Source organism: Petaurus breviceps, unplaced genomic scaffold (genome assembly GCF_028583685.1).
Source record: "Petaurus breviceps papuanus isolate PSGF00001 unplaced genomic scaffold, PetGlider_PUasm1.0 188, whole genome shotgun sequence".
In the NCBI taxonomy this organism is placed as follows: domain Eukaryota; kingdom Metazoa; phylum Chordata; class Mammalia; order Diprotodontia; family Petauridae; genus Petaurus; species Petaurus breviceps.
The window spans coordinates 260,545-277,950 of NW_027185804.1; the positions used below are offsets into that span (position 1 = coordinate 260,545).

The following is a 17,406-nucleotide window of genomic DNA, read 5'->3' on the forward strand; positions in this document are numbered from 1 at the left end:
CTGCATGTGGATATCTCTTTCCATCATGAATCTTTTGGAATTGTCTTATAACCTTACATTGCTGAGAGGAGCCCAGTCTATCCAAGTTAGTCTTCATATGTATGTTGTGTCTGTAACTGTGTGCAAATTTCTCCTGGTTCTGCTCTGTTGTAATGTAATGCCAAGCAAAGGCAACTTCCCAAGGTTCAAAATACCAGCATAGGTGCTCTCCAATTTTATTCAGTGACCAACCAAGAACAGAGAAGATCAAAACATGACATCATTCCAAATACAGCATTTACTAAGTGTGATTAAATAATCTCCAAGTACTACCCCACCCCAGGACCTTCCAATCATTCAATCAATTACAAAGTCCCTGGTCTAAATACTTCTCCACCCCTAGGCTATACCTTCATTTGTCAACCACAGAGCACAAAAAGGTCAAAAGTTCCCCACCCCTGGATCTCAATTGAATCTACCCCAGAGTTACATCAAGTTTAAACACAGCACTTAATACCCAAATGGAGGTCTTTTCTTCATCTTGACACGAGGCAAGTTCTCAGCAATCTTAGTTCCTGGGGAGACAAGGCTTAGCAAGGCCACAAGATACATTGCCAGTCTCTTCATTAATTTATCCTCTGTCTGTAGAACAGTCCTAGAACCCCTGAAAACATTAGCAAAACCCTCTCCCAGGATTTCTGTAAACATACAACAAGAAAATCCTTCTTCAGGGCTTCTGAACCAACAGAAAGGTTCCCAGACCCCTGCAACAACAGCACTGTCCTTCACCAGTGGACAGTATTCACTCTCTGTCTGCAGGACAGTCTTAGGATCTCTTAGCCAGCAGCCAGGTTCCAGGACTTCTTCAACAAAAGGACTGTCTTTCACCAGTGGACAAATCTGGCAAAACAACATCAAAACAGACAGACAAAGTACCAGCAAAACAGCCATGTCTCCTCAGTCCTTGGCAGCTCCGGGGGCAGGTCTCAAAAGTCCAGGGCGATTCAAAGTGGCACTCAGCAATCCCTCTCAGTCTCTCCCTCTGCCTCCACGAGGTGCTGCTTCCAAAAAGTTCTTCTGCCTCTCTCTTGTCTCTCCAAATCTAAGTCACCAGCTCCTCCCAGTTCAGGATTTTCTTTTCACATCAACAAGTCCATCCCCCAGGTGGGATTAACAAGCTCTGGGTTTTAACACAATCAATTTGAAAACCAAACCAATACAGGGGAATCTTTAATTGCCATTACTATCACATCTGTCCAGGTTATTATGAAGTCCATCTGTTCCTCATTTCTTATAGCACAATAGTATTCCATTACATTCATATACCACAACTTATTCAGCCATTCTCCAATTGATGGGCTTCTCCTCGATTCCCAGTTCTTTGTCACCACAAATAGAGCTGCTATTAATATTTTTGTACACATGGGTCCTCTTCCCACTTCTGTGACAAGCCATCCTTTTTAATGTCATTTTTAAAAGAGAGGAAAAAGCTGTTTAGTAAAATCAACCAACATATCAACCAAATCTGATGATATACCACAACTGTCATTACCCATTTCTTTGTAGGAGGGGGAAGTACATTTTCTCAACTCTTTGATCAAGTTGTTCTTTATAGTTACACAGTAATCAATTTCATTTTCTTTTGTTCTTTCCATTTATCTTGTAGTCATTCTGTGTTTTGTTTTCATTTTAAACATTATATTGATTTGTTTTGATTTTTATATCACCTTCATTTTCACATTTCTCTCACCTTAATCCTTTCCCCAGAAAATCATCCTTTGTGGGAAGGGAGGTAGGGAATAAGCATTTATCCAGTACCTAGTGTGTGTCAGGCACTGTGGCAGGTGCTTTTTACAAATCTTGTTTGATCCTCTCATCAACCTTGCAAGATAGTTGCTGTTATTATCTCTATCTTACAATTAAGGAAACTATGGCAAACAACTTAGGTGACTTACTCAGGGTCACATAGATAATAAGTATCTAAGAGAAGATTTTATTCAGGTTTTTCTGACTCCAGGCCCAAACCACCAGCTGCTTTTAACAGTGTCTTGTAGCTTATTTAAAAAGAAGGGGGGTAAATCAGTTTATCAAAGCTAAGCAGCACATTAACTGAGTTTGACAGTACATGAATTCTATATTTCACATCTTAGTTCGCCTCTGCAGAAAAATGAATTGAAAGGTACATTTTCTCCTTTGTTCTTTGTGACCAAGCTTGATCATTATAATTATCTAGTGTTCACTTTCATTTCATTATTCTTCCTACTTATATTATTCTAGTTATCATTAAGATTATTTTCCTGGCTTTGCTTACTTTACATCGCATCAGTTCATATAAATCTTTTTATAATTCTCCGAATTCTTTATAGTTATTTTTTGTGATACAGTAACAATTCCATTTTATATTTATGTACCCAAGGATGTACTGAGTCTCCTGAAAAAAGGTGGGCACAACTTTGAAGTTTAATCTTCATCATTAACATTTTCTCTATACATTTTCTCTCCTTAAACCTAGAGAATCAACTAAACAGGAAATCAAGGTCTCATTTGTAGAGTTTAATGATGTCTGAGAGTAAATTTTCTCATTAACAATCAGCTCTAGCAAGTCTGCTTGAACCACATTTTGTTTAGTCATTCTCTAACTGAACTGTTTTCAGGTCTTAGATACCACATAAAAGACTTCTGTGATTATTTTATTGTATATGGAATGTTTTTCTGTCTTTGACCACTTTGAGGTTTAACAGTGCTATCTCTGGGTCAAAATGTGGCCTTTCTTTTTCTTAACTTTTTTCCCCTCTTAAAGCACAATTCCAGATTGCTTTCTAGGATGATTGGAGCAATTTAAAACTCCACTGATAGCATATCCGTGTGCTTTTTTTTTTTAAGCTGCCCCAATACTGATTATTCCCATCTTTTGTCATTTTTGCCAGTCTTCTATTTAAAACACCAAATGCAGATTTTGATTTCTCTTACTATAATTCGATTAGTCTTTCACATACTTGTTAATAATTTGCAATTTTTCTTTTGAGAACAACTAGTTCATGTCCATAGACTTTTTATCTACTGGGAAATGGCTTTGATCTTACATATTTGTGTCATCTTCTTGTGTCATCTACTTTAGTACTATATCAGTGATATTGGTTTCATTTTACTTAAGAGAATGATAGATTTTTAAGTTGATAAGTATATTTTAAAAACTAATTTTAAAATTAATGTTAAAACTATTTCTTGTTATTTTGCCTTTATGACTGCATTTTATTATATTTTGCCTTATTTGATGGAGTCCCTCATTTTGTAGTTATTGCTTAAAGCCATATATATTAATAGATGCCAGGAAATGAATCCTAAAGCATTTTAAAATTATGAAATAAAAAAATACCTTATTTCCCATCAAAATTGCCTAAACTCTGATTATTACTACAAAATATTGATGCCATCTGATTTTCTAAAGTTTATTCTAATTGATCCTTTTTAAGTTTTATTTACTATTTTTTATATTATGTTCATTTTCAGAGATGTCTTGGTGTCTGCCATCCCCCATCCCCCCCAAACAAAATCAGCAAAAAAATCTAGCCTTTACTTTGTAGCATAAAAAACAGCTGAACAAAATAAACGCACATATAGAGAAGTCTGGCAGCATATGTACTAGTATGCATCTTTAGCTTTTTGTCTCTTCTGCAAAGGGGGAGAGGTCTGTTATCTTCACTGGGACTATTTTTTTTAATTATTTTTTTCGGTCAGTCAAAAATCCATCTTCTTATGCTCCAACTACAGCTTCCCCCACACCCAATGAGAATGAAAGAAAAACAAAACTTGAACAAACATGTATAGTAAAGCAAAGTAAAATTTTACAATAGCCATGTCCAAAAAAAATTTATCTCATTTTATACTCTGAGGCCTTCATTTCTGTCAGGAGGTGGATTAGCATGTTTCATCTGAGTCAAATGGAATCATATTTGGTCATTATACCAATAAGAGTTCCTAGTTCAGCCAATCAGGAATCATGCATTACCCTTCCTTTAATTATCCCTCCCTCTTTTCCCCTGTTCATCTTATTTCTCTGCTGAGTGAGAGGTATTTCTTTACCAAATTGTGTGTATATATATATTCCTCCTTCCTTAAGATCAAGAAGATATAACAGCACTTAACTCAGGCTTTAACTAATTAGATTCAGTCTACAATAAGCCTAATAATGTTAGACTTTAGAGGGGACATTCACTATCTTCTCATTTGATATGCATAGTTTAGCATTGTTTAGTCCCTTATATCTCTTTATGTTGTTCTTATTACCTCTGTTTGAACTAAAGTTTCTCAGAAGCTCTGGTGTTTGCATCAGGAATTCTTAGAAGTTCTGTATTTTATTGAAGATCCATTTTTATCCTCAGTTTTCCTGGATAAATTGTTTTTGGCTACAAATCTGTTTCCTTTCCCTTCAGGAATATCTTATTCCAAGCTCTCTGCTCCTTTTTAGTGATGACTATAAAATATGTGCTATCTTAACAGGTTCCTTGGTACTTGAATCTTTCTAGCTTCTTCCAGTATTTTTTCTTTGATCTGAGAGATCCAGGTCTTGACATATGATATTCCTGGGATTTTTTTATTTTGGGATTGTCAGTTTACTCTGTATCTGCTGCCCTGCCTGGTCTAAACTCCAAGGAACAAGATGCCACTCTCAGGTTAAGCTCATCACAAGCCTTCAGTGACATTACTGCCTTTAGCCTCCTCTCCTCTCTGATTGGAGGTCTGGAGAATGGAGTGCCAAACTCCTTTAATTGTCTCCCTTTGAGATTCAACTCTGCATATTCTGCCCTCCACTTCATAAAGCAACATGCCTTCACTTTGAGTACCCCCAATGTCAGTGCTACCCTCTCCCCCACTTTCTTGATGTCTTTTGTGTGTTGTCTCCCTCCAATTAGATTGTAAACTTTTTGAGGGGCAGCGACTGTTTTTCTGCTTATTAATTATATCCCCAATGCTTAGCACAGTGTGTGTGGGGGGAGGGCGGGGTCACATAATAGGTACTTAATAAATTGGATTGGTTTTCCTTCAGAAAGTGACCAGTGGATACTTTGTTTTTCCACTTTGCCCTCTAGTTTTAACATTTCAGCAGTTTTCTTCTGAGATTTATTGAAATATGCCAAGAGTATTGTTTTGTTCATAGAATTCAGATAGTCTGATGATTTAAACACTTTTAAACTCTTCATATTTTCTAGGAATTCTAGTTGGGTTTCTGTTTGAGCTTTTCTTTTCTTTTTTCTTTTCTGAGGCTTTGCTTATAGATGTTATGGAGTCATTTTCTTTTGGATTTGTGTCCTGAGCATTCTTCTCACCATGGGATTCTTGTGTTTGCTTGTTCTTCCTGTCTACTTCCTCACCTCTGACTTGACATTAGGGCTAGGTTCTACAATGCTTTTGGAGGGCAGGTCTTATGTTGATTCTCTTGTGACTTTTTTTTGGGGGGGGGGGAATTGAGTGTTGTGTTATTATCTCAAGGGCAGGATGGCGACCTGCACACTTTTGCTTTCCCAAAGTGACCCAATCCAGGGCAAAGTCTGATTGCTGCCCTCCTGGTCTGGTCAATAGTAGATGGTGCTGGATTCAGTCCCTGTCAGCCAACTGGGAAACACTGTTGTTCTGTTTCAGAGTGAAAGAATTGTAGGCTTCCATTTGGTCTGGGATTCTTGCCTGTTTATCCCTCTGCAGTCTAGTGCCTGGGATCTGAGCCATACCTCTGTTTCTTCTTTCTGAATTTCCTCCTTTCTTGGTAGACCTCCAGGGACCTCTCTACCCAAGGGACACCACCCCCAAGTACCCAGGTCCACTTTTCAGTCTGTCCTAGACCTGTGACCCAGAATTATCTAATGGGTAATCTAGTGCTAAAGCTACCTTTTAGCACCCATTCCCATTGTAGTACTTCAGTATGAATCTGGTGGTAACCCAATATAAATGTGACCTCTCACTCTGGTGCATAGGCTCTCCCTAGCCACTAGAAGGCTCTTCAGCATGCTCCTGAATCAGTCCTATTCCCAGTGTCTGAAGATCTGTCTCCTCTTTGCTTGCTCTTCTGAGCAGCCTCTCTGGACACAAGAAAGTAGTTGCTATCTGAAGCCCATGCTGACAGCAGCTAGAATGCTGGCATGGTAGGCTGGAAGGACCGTGGGGTGGCACTGAAAGAAAAAAAAATTGAAAAGCAGGAAGACTAGTAAACCTTATTGTGACCTTGGACGTCAAAAGATGAAGAATTAGACTGCAGGGTGGCTGGTCTGGTCCTACCAATGTGTAACTGTTCTGTCACTCTCAATGCTAAAAACCATCCCCACCAGGGGCCTGTACTGACCTGGATGGAAGAGGAGTCATTTCCATCTGAAAGGCACCAAAAGAAGAAATGGTATCAAATCCCGAACCCACAAATGATGGAGATTCTGTCAGTCTTCTTTATCTCATCATATGGAATGAATTCACTGCTGCACTTGGGAACTTCCTTTACCATGGCCTAAAACACTCTTCATCCTAGATGATCACTACAGCCTTGAAATTCACTTATTGGAAGTAGCCACCATCCCTTCAGTTTCTCCCTCTAATTAGATGGTGCCTCCTAGAACCTTCATTTAAGGAAGATACCCTAACCAACCATTGTCTTATTCTTCTCTAGACTGCATTCAAACTTTCCCTGCCATTCCCCTGGGCTTGATAACTTGCCTTCCCACTCCCAATTTTCCTAGAACCTTCCCCCATTAGAATGTAAGCTCTTTAAAACTGAGAATGCCTTTCTTTCTGAATTGTATTCTAAGTAATTAGCATGGTATTTGGGCCAAGGTAAGGAATTAATAAATGCTTCTTGACTAATTTCTTGTTGACTAATCCCAAGCTGACCTGGGCTGGGATAGCTCACCATGAGTATTTCTGGAAATCCACATCATAATCTGGTCCATTTTCTAGGTCTGTTTGGAGGGAACTCAGTTGTACTGTTTTCCTTCTGCTGTGCCATCCTGGTTCCACCCCCCTCTGAGACCAGTAATGGTCATTGTACTTACATGGTGTTTGACTTTATTTTGGTGTTTAGTTTAGATTGTTTTGGGTTTTTTTTTTAATTTACTTTCTTAAAATTCAAATCAGGAAGCACTTATTACTTACTTTGTGCCAGACACTATGCTTCATTCTGGGAATACAAATTCAAGCAGAAAAAAAGAGCCTCCGACCTCAAGGAGTTTATATTCTAATGGGGGAAGATAGCACATAAAGGGAACTGAAGGTAGGGAGGCGAGTATAAAATGAAGGTTAGTGAAGATCAGGAGAGTTAAGAGTACAGCTCTCAGAAGAATGAAGCCTATGCTTCCCCTTTACAGCAGAGATTCTGGGAAAATCCAGCCAGTCATTGAGAAAGACTCCAAAGGGATATTTCCAATGTGTCAATTCTAGGGGTGAATGAATGAAGGATAAGACATTTATTAAGCCCTTATGTGAAAAGTACTGGGATAGAAATAGAAAAGTTCATTTCCTGCTCTAAGGAGCTCACATTGTGTGAGAAAGATAATACATTGTGAGTGAACTTACAGGTTAAAGAGGTTTCTGAGACATGGGTGGTAGAGAAAGTTTGGAGAGTCACGAAGAAGACATAGCTGGCCTGCGCTTACTCCTTAAATGGAGAGAGACAGAAACAGAGATTACATAATTTATAGACAAAAGTTACTAGTGGGAGATGCTGGTGTAAAAGAGTCAACCTTCTGCAGCAGAAAGTGGTCAGCATCACCAGCATTCTGTGCACATGTTCCCAGATGAGCTCTAACCTGATCTTGATCCTACTCAATCTTGGCCCTAGCTTACCATCTCTCTGGACTACTTTTCTAGAACAGCACAAAGCATAGTGGGGAAAAAAAGCTGACTAACAGTCAGGACTTGAGTTCAGTCTATAAAGGCTTTAGGTAGTCTGTGACTTACGTATAATCTTTGGACAACGGGAGAACCAAGTCATTTGTCCTCTCCTTGCCCCCAGACAATTATCTACCAGTTAATCAACAGATATTTATCAGTCACCTCCTAGGTACTATGGCCAGTATTGGGGATAGAATACAACAAGGAAGAAAACACATATGCTCTTACATTCTTTTTTTTTTTTTTTGGAGGGCAATTGGGGTTAAGTGACTTGCACAAAGTCACACAGCTAGTAAGTGTGTCAAGTGTCTGAGGCTGGATTTGAACTCGGGTCCTCCGGAGTCCAGGGTCAGTGCTGAGTGCCAGGGTCACTGTGCCACCTAGCTGCCCCTTTGCTCTTACATTCTGATGGTGAGAAGTATATAGATGAGTTGAGGAAATTCCCATACCTATGAAGATCAGCATCTTCTCTCTAATTTTTGGTCTTAGAAGAGTTGCTTAGGGCAGTTTAGTGGCACAGTGGATAGAGCATTAGCCCTAGAGTTTGGAGGACCTTAGCTCAAATCCAGCCTCAGACTCTTTATTACTAGCTATGTGAACCTGGGCAGGTTACTTGATTGTCTCCAAAAAGAGAGTTACTGAATACAGTGATGGTAAACTCAGTCCCTGCAGATGGCCTATTGACTTATAAAAATAAAAAAAATTGAAATTATCTATGTTATATTAATTATTTTGTTAAACATTTCCCAGTTACATTTTGGTTAGGATTGTAAGCAAAAGTCTTGAATTTGATACCTCTGGTTTCCTACACTGAGAGGGTAAGTGACTAGCATGGGGTCATATATCCAGCATATATCAGCAGTTTTGGTTCTGTGTCCAGCTCTCATGTTTTCTCAGTGTCTCCCCTCCACATTCATGCTTACATACATAAACACATTATATATGGAAAGGGAGAATACATGTAAAGGTTTTAAAAATGTGAAGTGTTTAAATACAAAGTGATTTAGGAGGCAGGACACTAGCAGTTGGGTGATCAGGACAGGAGGAGGATCCTATAAACTCAGGCTAAGAGGGAGTACATTAGAGATGGGAGGTGGAGTGTATTGTTCCAGGAACAGAGGGAAAGCCATTTTGACTGGATTGGAGTTATGAAGGGCTTTAAAAACTACACAGAGGAGCTAACATTTTAATCTAGAGGCAACAGTAAGTTCTTGGAGTTTGTTGTATTGGAAAGTGACATAATCAGATCTGTTCTTTTATTTTTTTAATAATAGTATATATATATATATTTTTTTTTTTTTCAACATATGGTTTTAAAACTTTGAACTCCAGATTCATTCCCTTCCTCCCTTGTCACCCACCCTTAATGGGAAGATAAGCAATTCAGTATAGGTTGTACATGTGTAGCTAATGCAAAACATTACCATAGTGGATATATTATAAAAGACTGACTATATTTCCCTCCTTCCTATCCCACCTCCCATTTGATCTATTCTCTATTTTGGTTCCATCCCTTTTCAAAAGTGGGTGCTTTCAACTTCCTCCCCCCAGCCTGCCCTCCCCTCCATTATCTCCCCTCTCATCCCCTTCCCCCCTACTCTCCTGTAGGGTGAGATACCCTATTTAGTGTGTTTTTCATTCCCTCCCCAAGCCAAATTCAAAGAGAATAAGGTTGACCCTTTCCCTTTTGCCTTCCTATTCTTCCCCTCCATTGTAACCATTTTCCCTTGCCTCTTCTATATGAGATAGTTTACCCCCTTCTGTTTCTCCCCATCTCCTCATTAGATTCCTCTCTCACCTCTTTATTTCACCTTTTAAGTATCATCCCTTCCTATTAAATTGGTCCTGTTCCCTCTATCTATGTACACCTGTAAACATATATGTACACATTCAGTATATATATGCCTATATACCCTCTGATAAAGACTATATATATATATATTTCTATTTTTCTATTCCCTTCAGCTATTTTCATACTGAGAAAAGTTTTATCAGTTACAATTAGCGTTTTCCCATGTACGAATGTTAATAGTTCAACTTTGATAAGTTCCTTATGATTTCTTTTCCCTGTTTACCTTCTCATGCTCCTCTTGCTTCTTGTATCTGAATGTCAAATTTTCTATTCAACTCTGGTTTTTTCTTCAAGAATACTTTAAAGTCCTCTATTCCACTGAATGACCATATTTCCCTCTGAAACATGATACTCAGTTTTGCTGGGTAGGTGATTCTTGGTTTTAATCCCGGTTTCTTTGACCTCTGGAATATCCTATTCCAGGCCCTTTGATCCCTCAGTGTAGAGGTCGCCAGATCCTGGGTTATCCTGATTGTGTTTCCACAATATTCAAATTGTTTCTTCCTGGCTGCTTGTAATATTCTCTCCTTGATCTGGGAATTGTGGAACCTGGCTATAATGTTCCTAGGAGTTTTCTTTTGGGGATCTTTTTCAGGAGGTGATCGGTGGATTCTTTGAACCTCTATTTTGCCTTCTGGTTCTAAAACATCAGGGCAGTTTTCCTTGAGAATTTCTTGGAGGATGATTTTTAGGTTCTTACTTTGATCATGGCTTTCAGGTAGTCCAATAATTTTTAAATTATCTCTCCTGCATCTATTTTCCAGATCAGTGGTTTTCCCCATGAGATATTTCACATTGCCTTCTATTCTTTCATTTGTTTGGATCCGTTTCACAGCATCTTGATTTCTCCTCAAGTCACTAGCTTCCCTTTGCTCCATTCTAAATCTGAGGGAATGATTCTCCTCATTGAGCTTTTGAGATTCTTTTTCCAGCTGGCAAATTTTGCTAAGGCATTCTTCTCCTCATTGCTTTTTTGAGCCTCTTTTGCTATTTGAGTTAGTCTGTTTTTTAAGGTGTTATGTTCCTCAGTCAGGCTGTTGACTCACCTTTCATAATTTTCTTGCATCGTTCTCATTTCTCTTCCCAATTTTTCCTCCACTTCTCTTATCTGCTTCTTAAGGTTCTCTGTGGCCTGGAACCAACTCGTATTTTTCTTGGAAGCTTTTGGTGCAGGAGTTCTGACTTCACTGTCTTCCTCCTGTTCCATGCTTTGCTCCTTTTTGTCCCCCAAATAGGAGTCTAGTGTTGGATTCTTCTCTTTGTTTTGCTTCCTTTCCCTGGTTATGTCGCCCCTCAGTCACTTGACCCCTTGAGCTTTTTGCCACAGTAGGACTTTGCCACCAGACAGGGGAGTTCTGTCACAAACGCTGGAGTTTTCTCAGCTGCCAGTGTTAGTTGGGTGCCCTCTCTGAAGCCTCTACCCACTCTGGCAGGCTGGTCACGCACCCCAGGACCTCCACCCTAGACCACAATCCAAATCCAAGCAGGTTAAAGCAAGAGCGATTACCCCTCAGACTGGTCGCTTGCATTCCACAGGCCAGGAGATGAAGCTGCAACCAAAGCGCTCTGCCAAGGCATCTCAGCAGCACCTTGCCCCGGGGGCAAAATCTGAAGTTCTCCCAACTACTGGTTCCGAAAGCCCACAGTGCACTGACCTCTCACTTTGTCCTTTGCATCTATGTGTTGATAATTCTGGAGATGGCCACAGCTGCTGGTGATCTGGAGTCCCTCTGGCTCATGCGGGGGCTCCTGAAGTGCTGTGCTGGCTGATTCCTGCTGGCCTGCCGGGTTGTCCTCAGTGGGAGGTTAGCTTCTCTATCATTTTGTGGGTTCTGTAGCTCCAAAGTTTGTTTAGAGTCCCCTTTTACTTGAATTGGGGAAGGTGGAAGCTTGAGCCATGCGGAGATCCTGTTTCTACTCCGCCATCTTGACTCTGCCCCCAATCAGATCTGTTCTTAAGTAAAATCACTGTCATAGCTGAGTGGACAATAGATTGGAATATCAAGACTAAAGGTAAGGATACCAATTATGAGGCTGTTGGAATGATCTCTTTTGGGTTCTATAGGTAGAATATCATATTATTTACCAAAAAATTCCAGTAGTTTTGTATACTCAAGAAATGTGATAGTGCTTATAAAAATGCTGAACTTCTTTCACCTTCTCCTTTTTGTCTTACTACTTTATTTTAAAGGCGCATGCTGTTTGCTATTCTAATACGTTTTCACTCATAATAATACTTATAGATCTTCCTAAAAGTGAACAAATATATGTGGGAGTGAAAAAAAGTAAGCAAAATATTTAGTGTAGAAGCTTTCTTTAAATCCGGCTTTTAACAAGTAAATTTTTTTTTTAATTAACAGATTGAGGACCAACTTTCCACATACCAATCGAATCACAAATCCAGGCTATGTGCTAAGCCCAGTTATGATGCAAAGAAACACGTGTGGAGAGAATTCTAGCGTAAAGGTCTCCATTGAAATCGAAGGATTTCAACTACCAGTTACTTTTACATGTGATGGTATGTCTTAAATACTTGTGTTGTGTTGACTTTTTCTAAGTGAAAAGTAATGTATACTTGGAAATAAGTGTCAATGTTGTAATTCTTTTTAATTAGTTATCATTAAATTGAATTATTTAGCAAATGATCATTCATTTGGATAACTTTTTGGGTTGCCCTGTTGAGAAAACAGGCAATTTAACGAGCAGCTGGTTACTTTAAAATGAATTTTGATTTTACTTGTTATGTTGATATATCTGACTGAGGTTCAAATACGCATGAGATGGGGTTGCTAATTAGAGACTTCTTCAACTTTAAATGTTGTTGCCTTTGGGATTTTATGTAAAGAACATACTTTATCTTTAGTTCTAGCCCTATCTTTTAGGTTAAGTATTCTTTGTACACTGACATACTCTGTTACTGGAAAGCCTATTCCCCAGTCACTCCCACTCCAAATTTTCTAGGTGACTCCTTTCTGTGTCTTTTTAATGACTTTCTTACCATAATCTGATGTATTTTTATAATCTTAAAGTTTCAATACTTTATATAAAGAAAAGCCCAGGGTGGAGTCAAGATGGCGGAGTAGAAACAGGACTTCCGAGGGACTCCGGCTTCCACCTCCCCCAATTCATAGAAAAAGTGACTCTGAAGAAACTTTGGAGATACAGAACCCAGAAAATGTCACAGAGAAGCCAACTTCCCAATGAGGACAGCCCCTCAGCCCACTAGGCTGGCAGCAAGCAGCCAACACAGCACACTGGGAGCTGAGCCCAGCCCCATGCCAGCCAGAGGTTTTACCCCCAGGGCGGGCCTGACCAACCACCAGCTGGAAGGACTTCAGATCACCTGCAACTGTGGCAGTTTCCAGAATTATCAACACAAAGATGTTAAGGACAAAGTGAGAGGTTAGTACAGTGTGGACTTTGGGATCCAGTAGTTGGGAGTGCCTCCCGCTGAGGCGCTGTGGCAGCCACACGTGGTGGCTTCAGCTCCTGGTCTGCAGAGTGTAGGGGGACCACGCACCAGTCTGAGGGGTAATCGCTCTTGGCTTTAACCTCCTTGGATCTGGATTGTAATCTTGGGTGGAGGTCCTGGGTGTGTGTCCAGCTTGCCAGAGTGTGTGGAGGCCTCAGAGAGGTCACCCAAGTAATACCTCCGGCAGCTGAGAAAACCCCATCATTTGGAATGAAGCTCCTCCATCTGGTGGTAGAGTCCTACTGTGGCAAAAAGCCCAAAAGTCAAGTAATTGAGTGGGAACATGAGCAGGCAAAGAAAGCAAAACAAACAGAGCAACCCAACTTTACACTCCTATTTTGGGGACAAAAAGGATCAAAGTATGGGACAGGAGGAAGACAGTGAAGTCAGAATTCCTGCACCAAAAGCTTCCAAGAAAATTACGATCTGGTTACAGGCCATGGAAGACCTTAAGAAGGATTTTGAATAGCAAATAAGAGAAGTGGAGGAAAAATTGGGAAGAGAAATGAGAATGATGCAAGAAAATTAAGAAATGAGAGTCAACAACCTGACTGAAGAAAATAATACCTTAAAAAATAGACTAACTCAAATGGCAAAAGAGGCTCAAAAAGGCAATGAGGAGAAGAAAAATAAAAAATTAAGAACTTTTAATGCCTTAAAAAGCCAAATTTGGGTTGGAAGATGGCTGTAATGGCAAGCGGGCGGCTGCTGGCACAGCTGGGCCAGGTCTGCGCCGTAGCAGGGCGGTCGCTCTTCACCAGCACCCACAGCAAGGAGGGCTCGGGCCTCATGTGGAGGACACTGACCTACTTCGTGGCGCTTGCTGGGGTGGCGGTCAGCATGTTGAATGCCTACCTGAAGTGGAGGGAGCATCACAAGCGGCCTGAATTCGTCCCCTACCCCCACCTATGCATCCGGACTAAGCCCTTCCCTTGGGGAGATGGAAACCATACTCTATTTCATAACCATCACATCAATCCTCTCCCAACAGGGTATGAGGATGAGTAAAGAAAACTGGGACCACGCTAATGAAGCACTGGGGACCACAGCAGGGGCTGGACCATCCTTTTCTATGTGCAACAGAAAATTATAGGGGAATTTGGGTTCACTTAGGTTCACTTGCATCACATGTGACAGATGTGGTGACCTTTTATCATTTTGCTTGTGATTAGGATGGTTTAAATAAATAATTCTAACCCTAAACAAAAAAAAAAAGCCAAATTTGCCAGATGGAAAAAGAATCTCAAAAGCTCGCTGAAGAGAATCATTCCTTCAGAATTAGATTGGAGCAAATGGAAGCTAGTGACTTCATGATAAATCAAGATACTATTAAACAGATTCAAACAAATTAAAAAATAGAAGGACATGTGAAATATCTCGTTGGCAAAACCACTGACCTAGAAAATAGATCCAGGAGAGATAATTTAAAAATTATTGGACTACCTGAAAACCGTGATTAAAAAATGAACCTAGAAATCATCCTTCAAGAAATTCTCAAGGAAAACTGCCCTAATGTTTTAGAACCAGAGGGCAAAATAGACATTGAAAGAATTCACCAATCACCTCCTGAAAAAGATCCCAAAAAGAAAACTCCTAGGAATATTATAGCCAGGTTCCAGAATTCGCTGGTTAAGGAGAGAATATTACAAGCAGCCAGAAAGAAACAATTTGAATATTGTGGAAACACAATCAGGATAACACAGGATCTGGCAGCTTCTACACTGAGGGATCGAAGGGCTTGGAATATGATATTCCAGAGGTCAAAGGAGCTGGGATTAAAACCAAGAATCACCTACTCAGCAAAACTGAGTATCATGTTTCAGGGGGAAATATGGTCATTCAGTGGAATAGAGGACTTTCAAGCATTCTTGAAGAAAAAACCAGAGTTGAATAGAAAATTTGACATTCAGATACAAGAAGCAAGAGAAGCATGAGAAGGTAAACAGGGAAAAGAAATCATAAGGAACTTATCAAAGTTTAACTATTTTCATTCCTACATGGAAAAATGATAATTGTAACTGATAAAACTTTTCTCAATATGAAAATAGTTGAAGGGACTTGAAATATATATATTTATATTTATATAGGAGGGTATATGGGCTTATGAATACATGTGTGAATGTATGTATATATGTTTACAGGTATACATAGATAGAGGGCACAGGACCAATTTAATAGGAAGGGATGATGCTTAAAAGGTGAAATAAAGAGGTGAAAGAGGAATCTAATGAGGAGATGGGGAGAAACAGAAGGGGGTAAACTATCTCATATAGAAGAGACAAGGGAAAATGGTCACAATGGAGGGGAAGAACAGGAAGGTAAAAGGGAATGGGTCAACCTTATTCTCATTGAATTTGGCTTGGGGAGGGAATGACATACACACTAAATAGGGTATCTCATCCTACAGAGTGGGGGGGAAGGGAATGATAGGGTGGATGATGGAAAGGAGGGCATGCTGTGGGGGAGGGAAGTTGGAAGCACTCACTTTTGAACAGGGACAGGATCAAAGTATAGAATAGAATAAGTAGGAGGTGGGGTAGGAGAGGGAAATATAGTCAGTCTTTTACAATATATCCACTAGGGGAATATTTTGCATAGCTACACATGTGCAACCTATACTGAATTGCTTATCTTCCCATTAAGGGTGGGTGACAAGGGAGGAAGGGAATGAATCTGGAATTCAAAGTTTTAAAACCAAATTTTCATATATATATATAATATTATCAGTATTAATTTACATGTAACTGGGAAATTAGATATACAGGCACTGGGACATAGAGATCCACCATGTCCTACTGGAAAGTCGAAGGGGGTATAGGAGAAGATATGGGAGAGAGCATATTGGAGGTGGGGATATCCATTGGGATTGCTATTTTGGGGCATTGGGTAGGGGAAAAACAGGGAGAAAATTTGTTACTCAGAATCTGGCAGAAATGAATGATGTAAACCAGAATTCAAGAAAGCATTTGATTTGGGGAAAAAAATAATCATAAAGTTTCATCAAACTAAAATCAACAGGAATATAGCCAAAGATTAATTAGAACTCTGAGATTTCATCATAAGTCTTTTAATTTTAAGTAAGATTCTATCTGTAGAAAAAGTTCTTAAACTTCTACTTCAAACTTTGTCAGAAATTATGCTGTTCCTTTCTCTAAGGGCTCCAAAAGCCCACTCTGAGCTTTTCTTTATTTTTCGTCATTTTCCTTTTTGTCTTGTGCTTTTAATGACCTTCTGTAAATTATAAGCCTCTGAGAAACAGAAATGCCAACCAAATACAGCAATTCCAAACCAACCACTTTAATTAGCTTTCAGTTTAAAAGTTAAAGATTATATTCATTTGATATGTTAAATTCTTTTTAAAAAATTAAAGTCTAAGTACAGTAACCATTAATTTCATCCAGTAAGGTAGTAGTGGCTCAAATAATTCAAAGGCAATATTTGATTGGTAATAAGTAATTAAACAGTTGACTTCAGCCATATAACTTGTATTAAAGTAAGACTAGTGTTATGTACGATCTAGCCATTCTCAAAAAGGATTTAAAATGTTAACCATTTTGATAAATTTAATGTAATAAATTTAATTTAAACTTAATTTAATGAACTTAAAGTTTAATATATATCTTCTTGGAGAAACTCTACCAAATCATGTTGTCAGAATTTGTTTGTTGAAGACTAATACCCATTATGGATAATTAGGTAGGATTCTTTGCTGTATTTTTATTAATCTTTCCAATAAACTATTCCATTTTTGGTGTGAGGTTCAGTTCTAAATAATTGTTAATTGGCTACTCTAATTTTTTTTTAATTGTAGTAGTAATAGTTGTTATTGTTATTAGTGTTCACCTAATACCAAATATAGTGACAAGTACTGTGTTCTTGTGTAAGAAGATTAAAACTTGCCATATCAGTCTGTAATTTTAAACTAAGGCTTGGGGCAGACAATAATGTACACATTCGTATCTGTTTATATACTCTTCCATAATTTACTCCATGTAAGTCCTACTCTGATATTTAATCATGACGTGGAGGTGACTAAGTTTTTGCATGCTTTTTTAAGTTTTGCCACTCTGGAAAGGCTCTGAAGATGTGCTCCCTGTTGGGGTGTGTGTGTATGTGTGTATCTGTGTCTGTGTCTTGTCTGAGGACCAGTCTGAGTATTCAGAGAGGCTTAATACCAGGCAGGCCACAGGGTGAGGTTTTTTGATCTCTACAACTCTCTAACACCTTATACTAA

General features: G+C 39.1%; 1 protein-coding gene across 3 annotated transcripts in view; it reads left to right on the plus strand.

Annotated features, from left to right (window-relative positions):
• PIK3C2A (phosphatidylinositol-4-phosphate 3-kinase catalytic subunit type 2 alpha) overlaps nucleotides 1-17,406 on the plus strand; it is a 151,496-nt gene that overhangs the window by 57,177 nt on the left and 76,913 nt on the right. For all 3 annotated transcript variants that reach the window (XM_069091101.1, XM_069091099.1, XM_069091100.1), the window contains one exon: nucleotides 12,061-12,218. In XM_069091101.1, coding sequence (XP_068947202.1) covers nucleotides 12,125-12,218 — 94 coding nt within the window. In that variant the 5' untranslated portion in view covers nucleotides 12,061-12,124. The remainder of the gene's footprint in view (nucleotides 1-12,060; nucleotides 12,219-17,406) is intronic.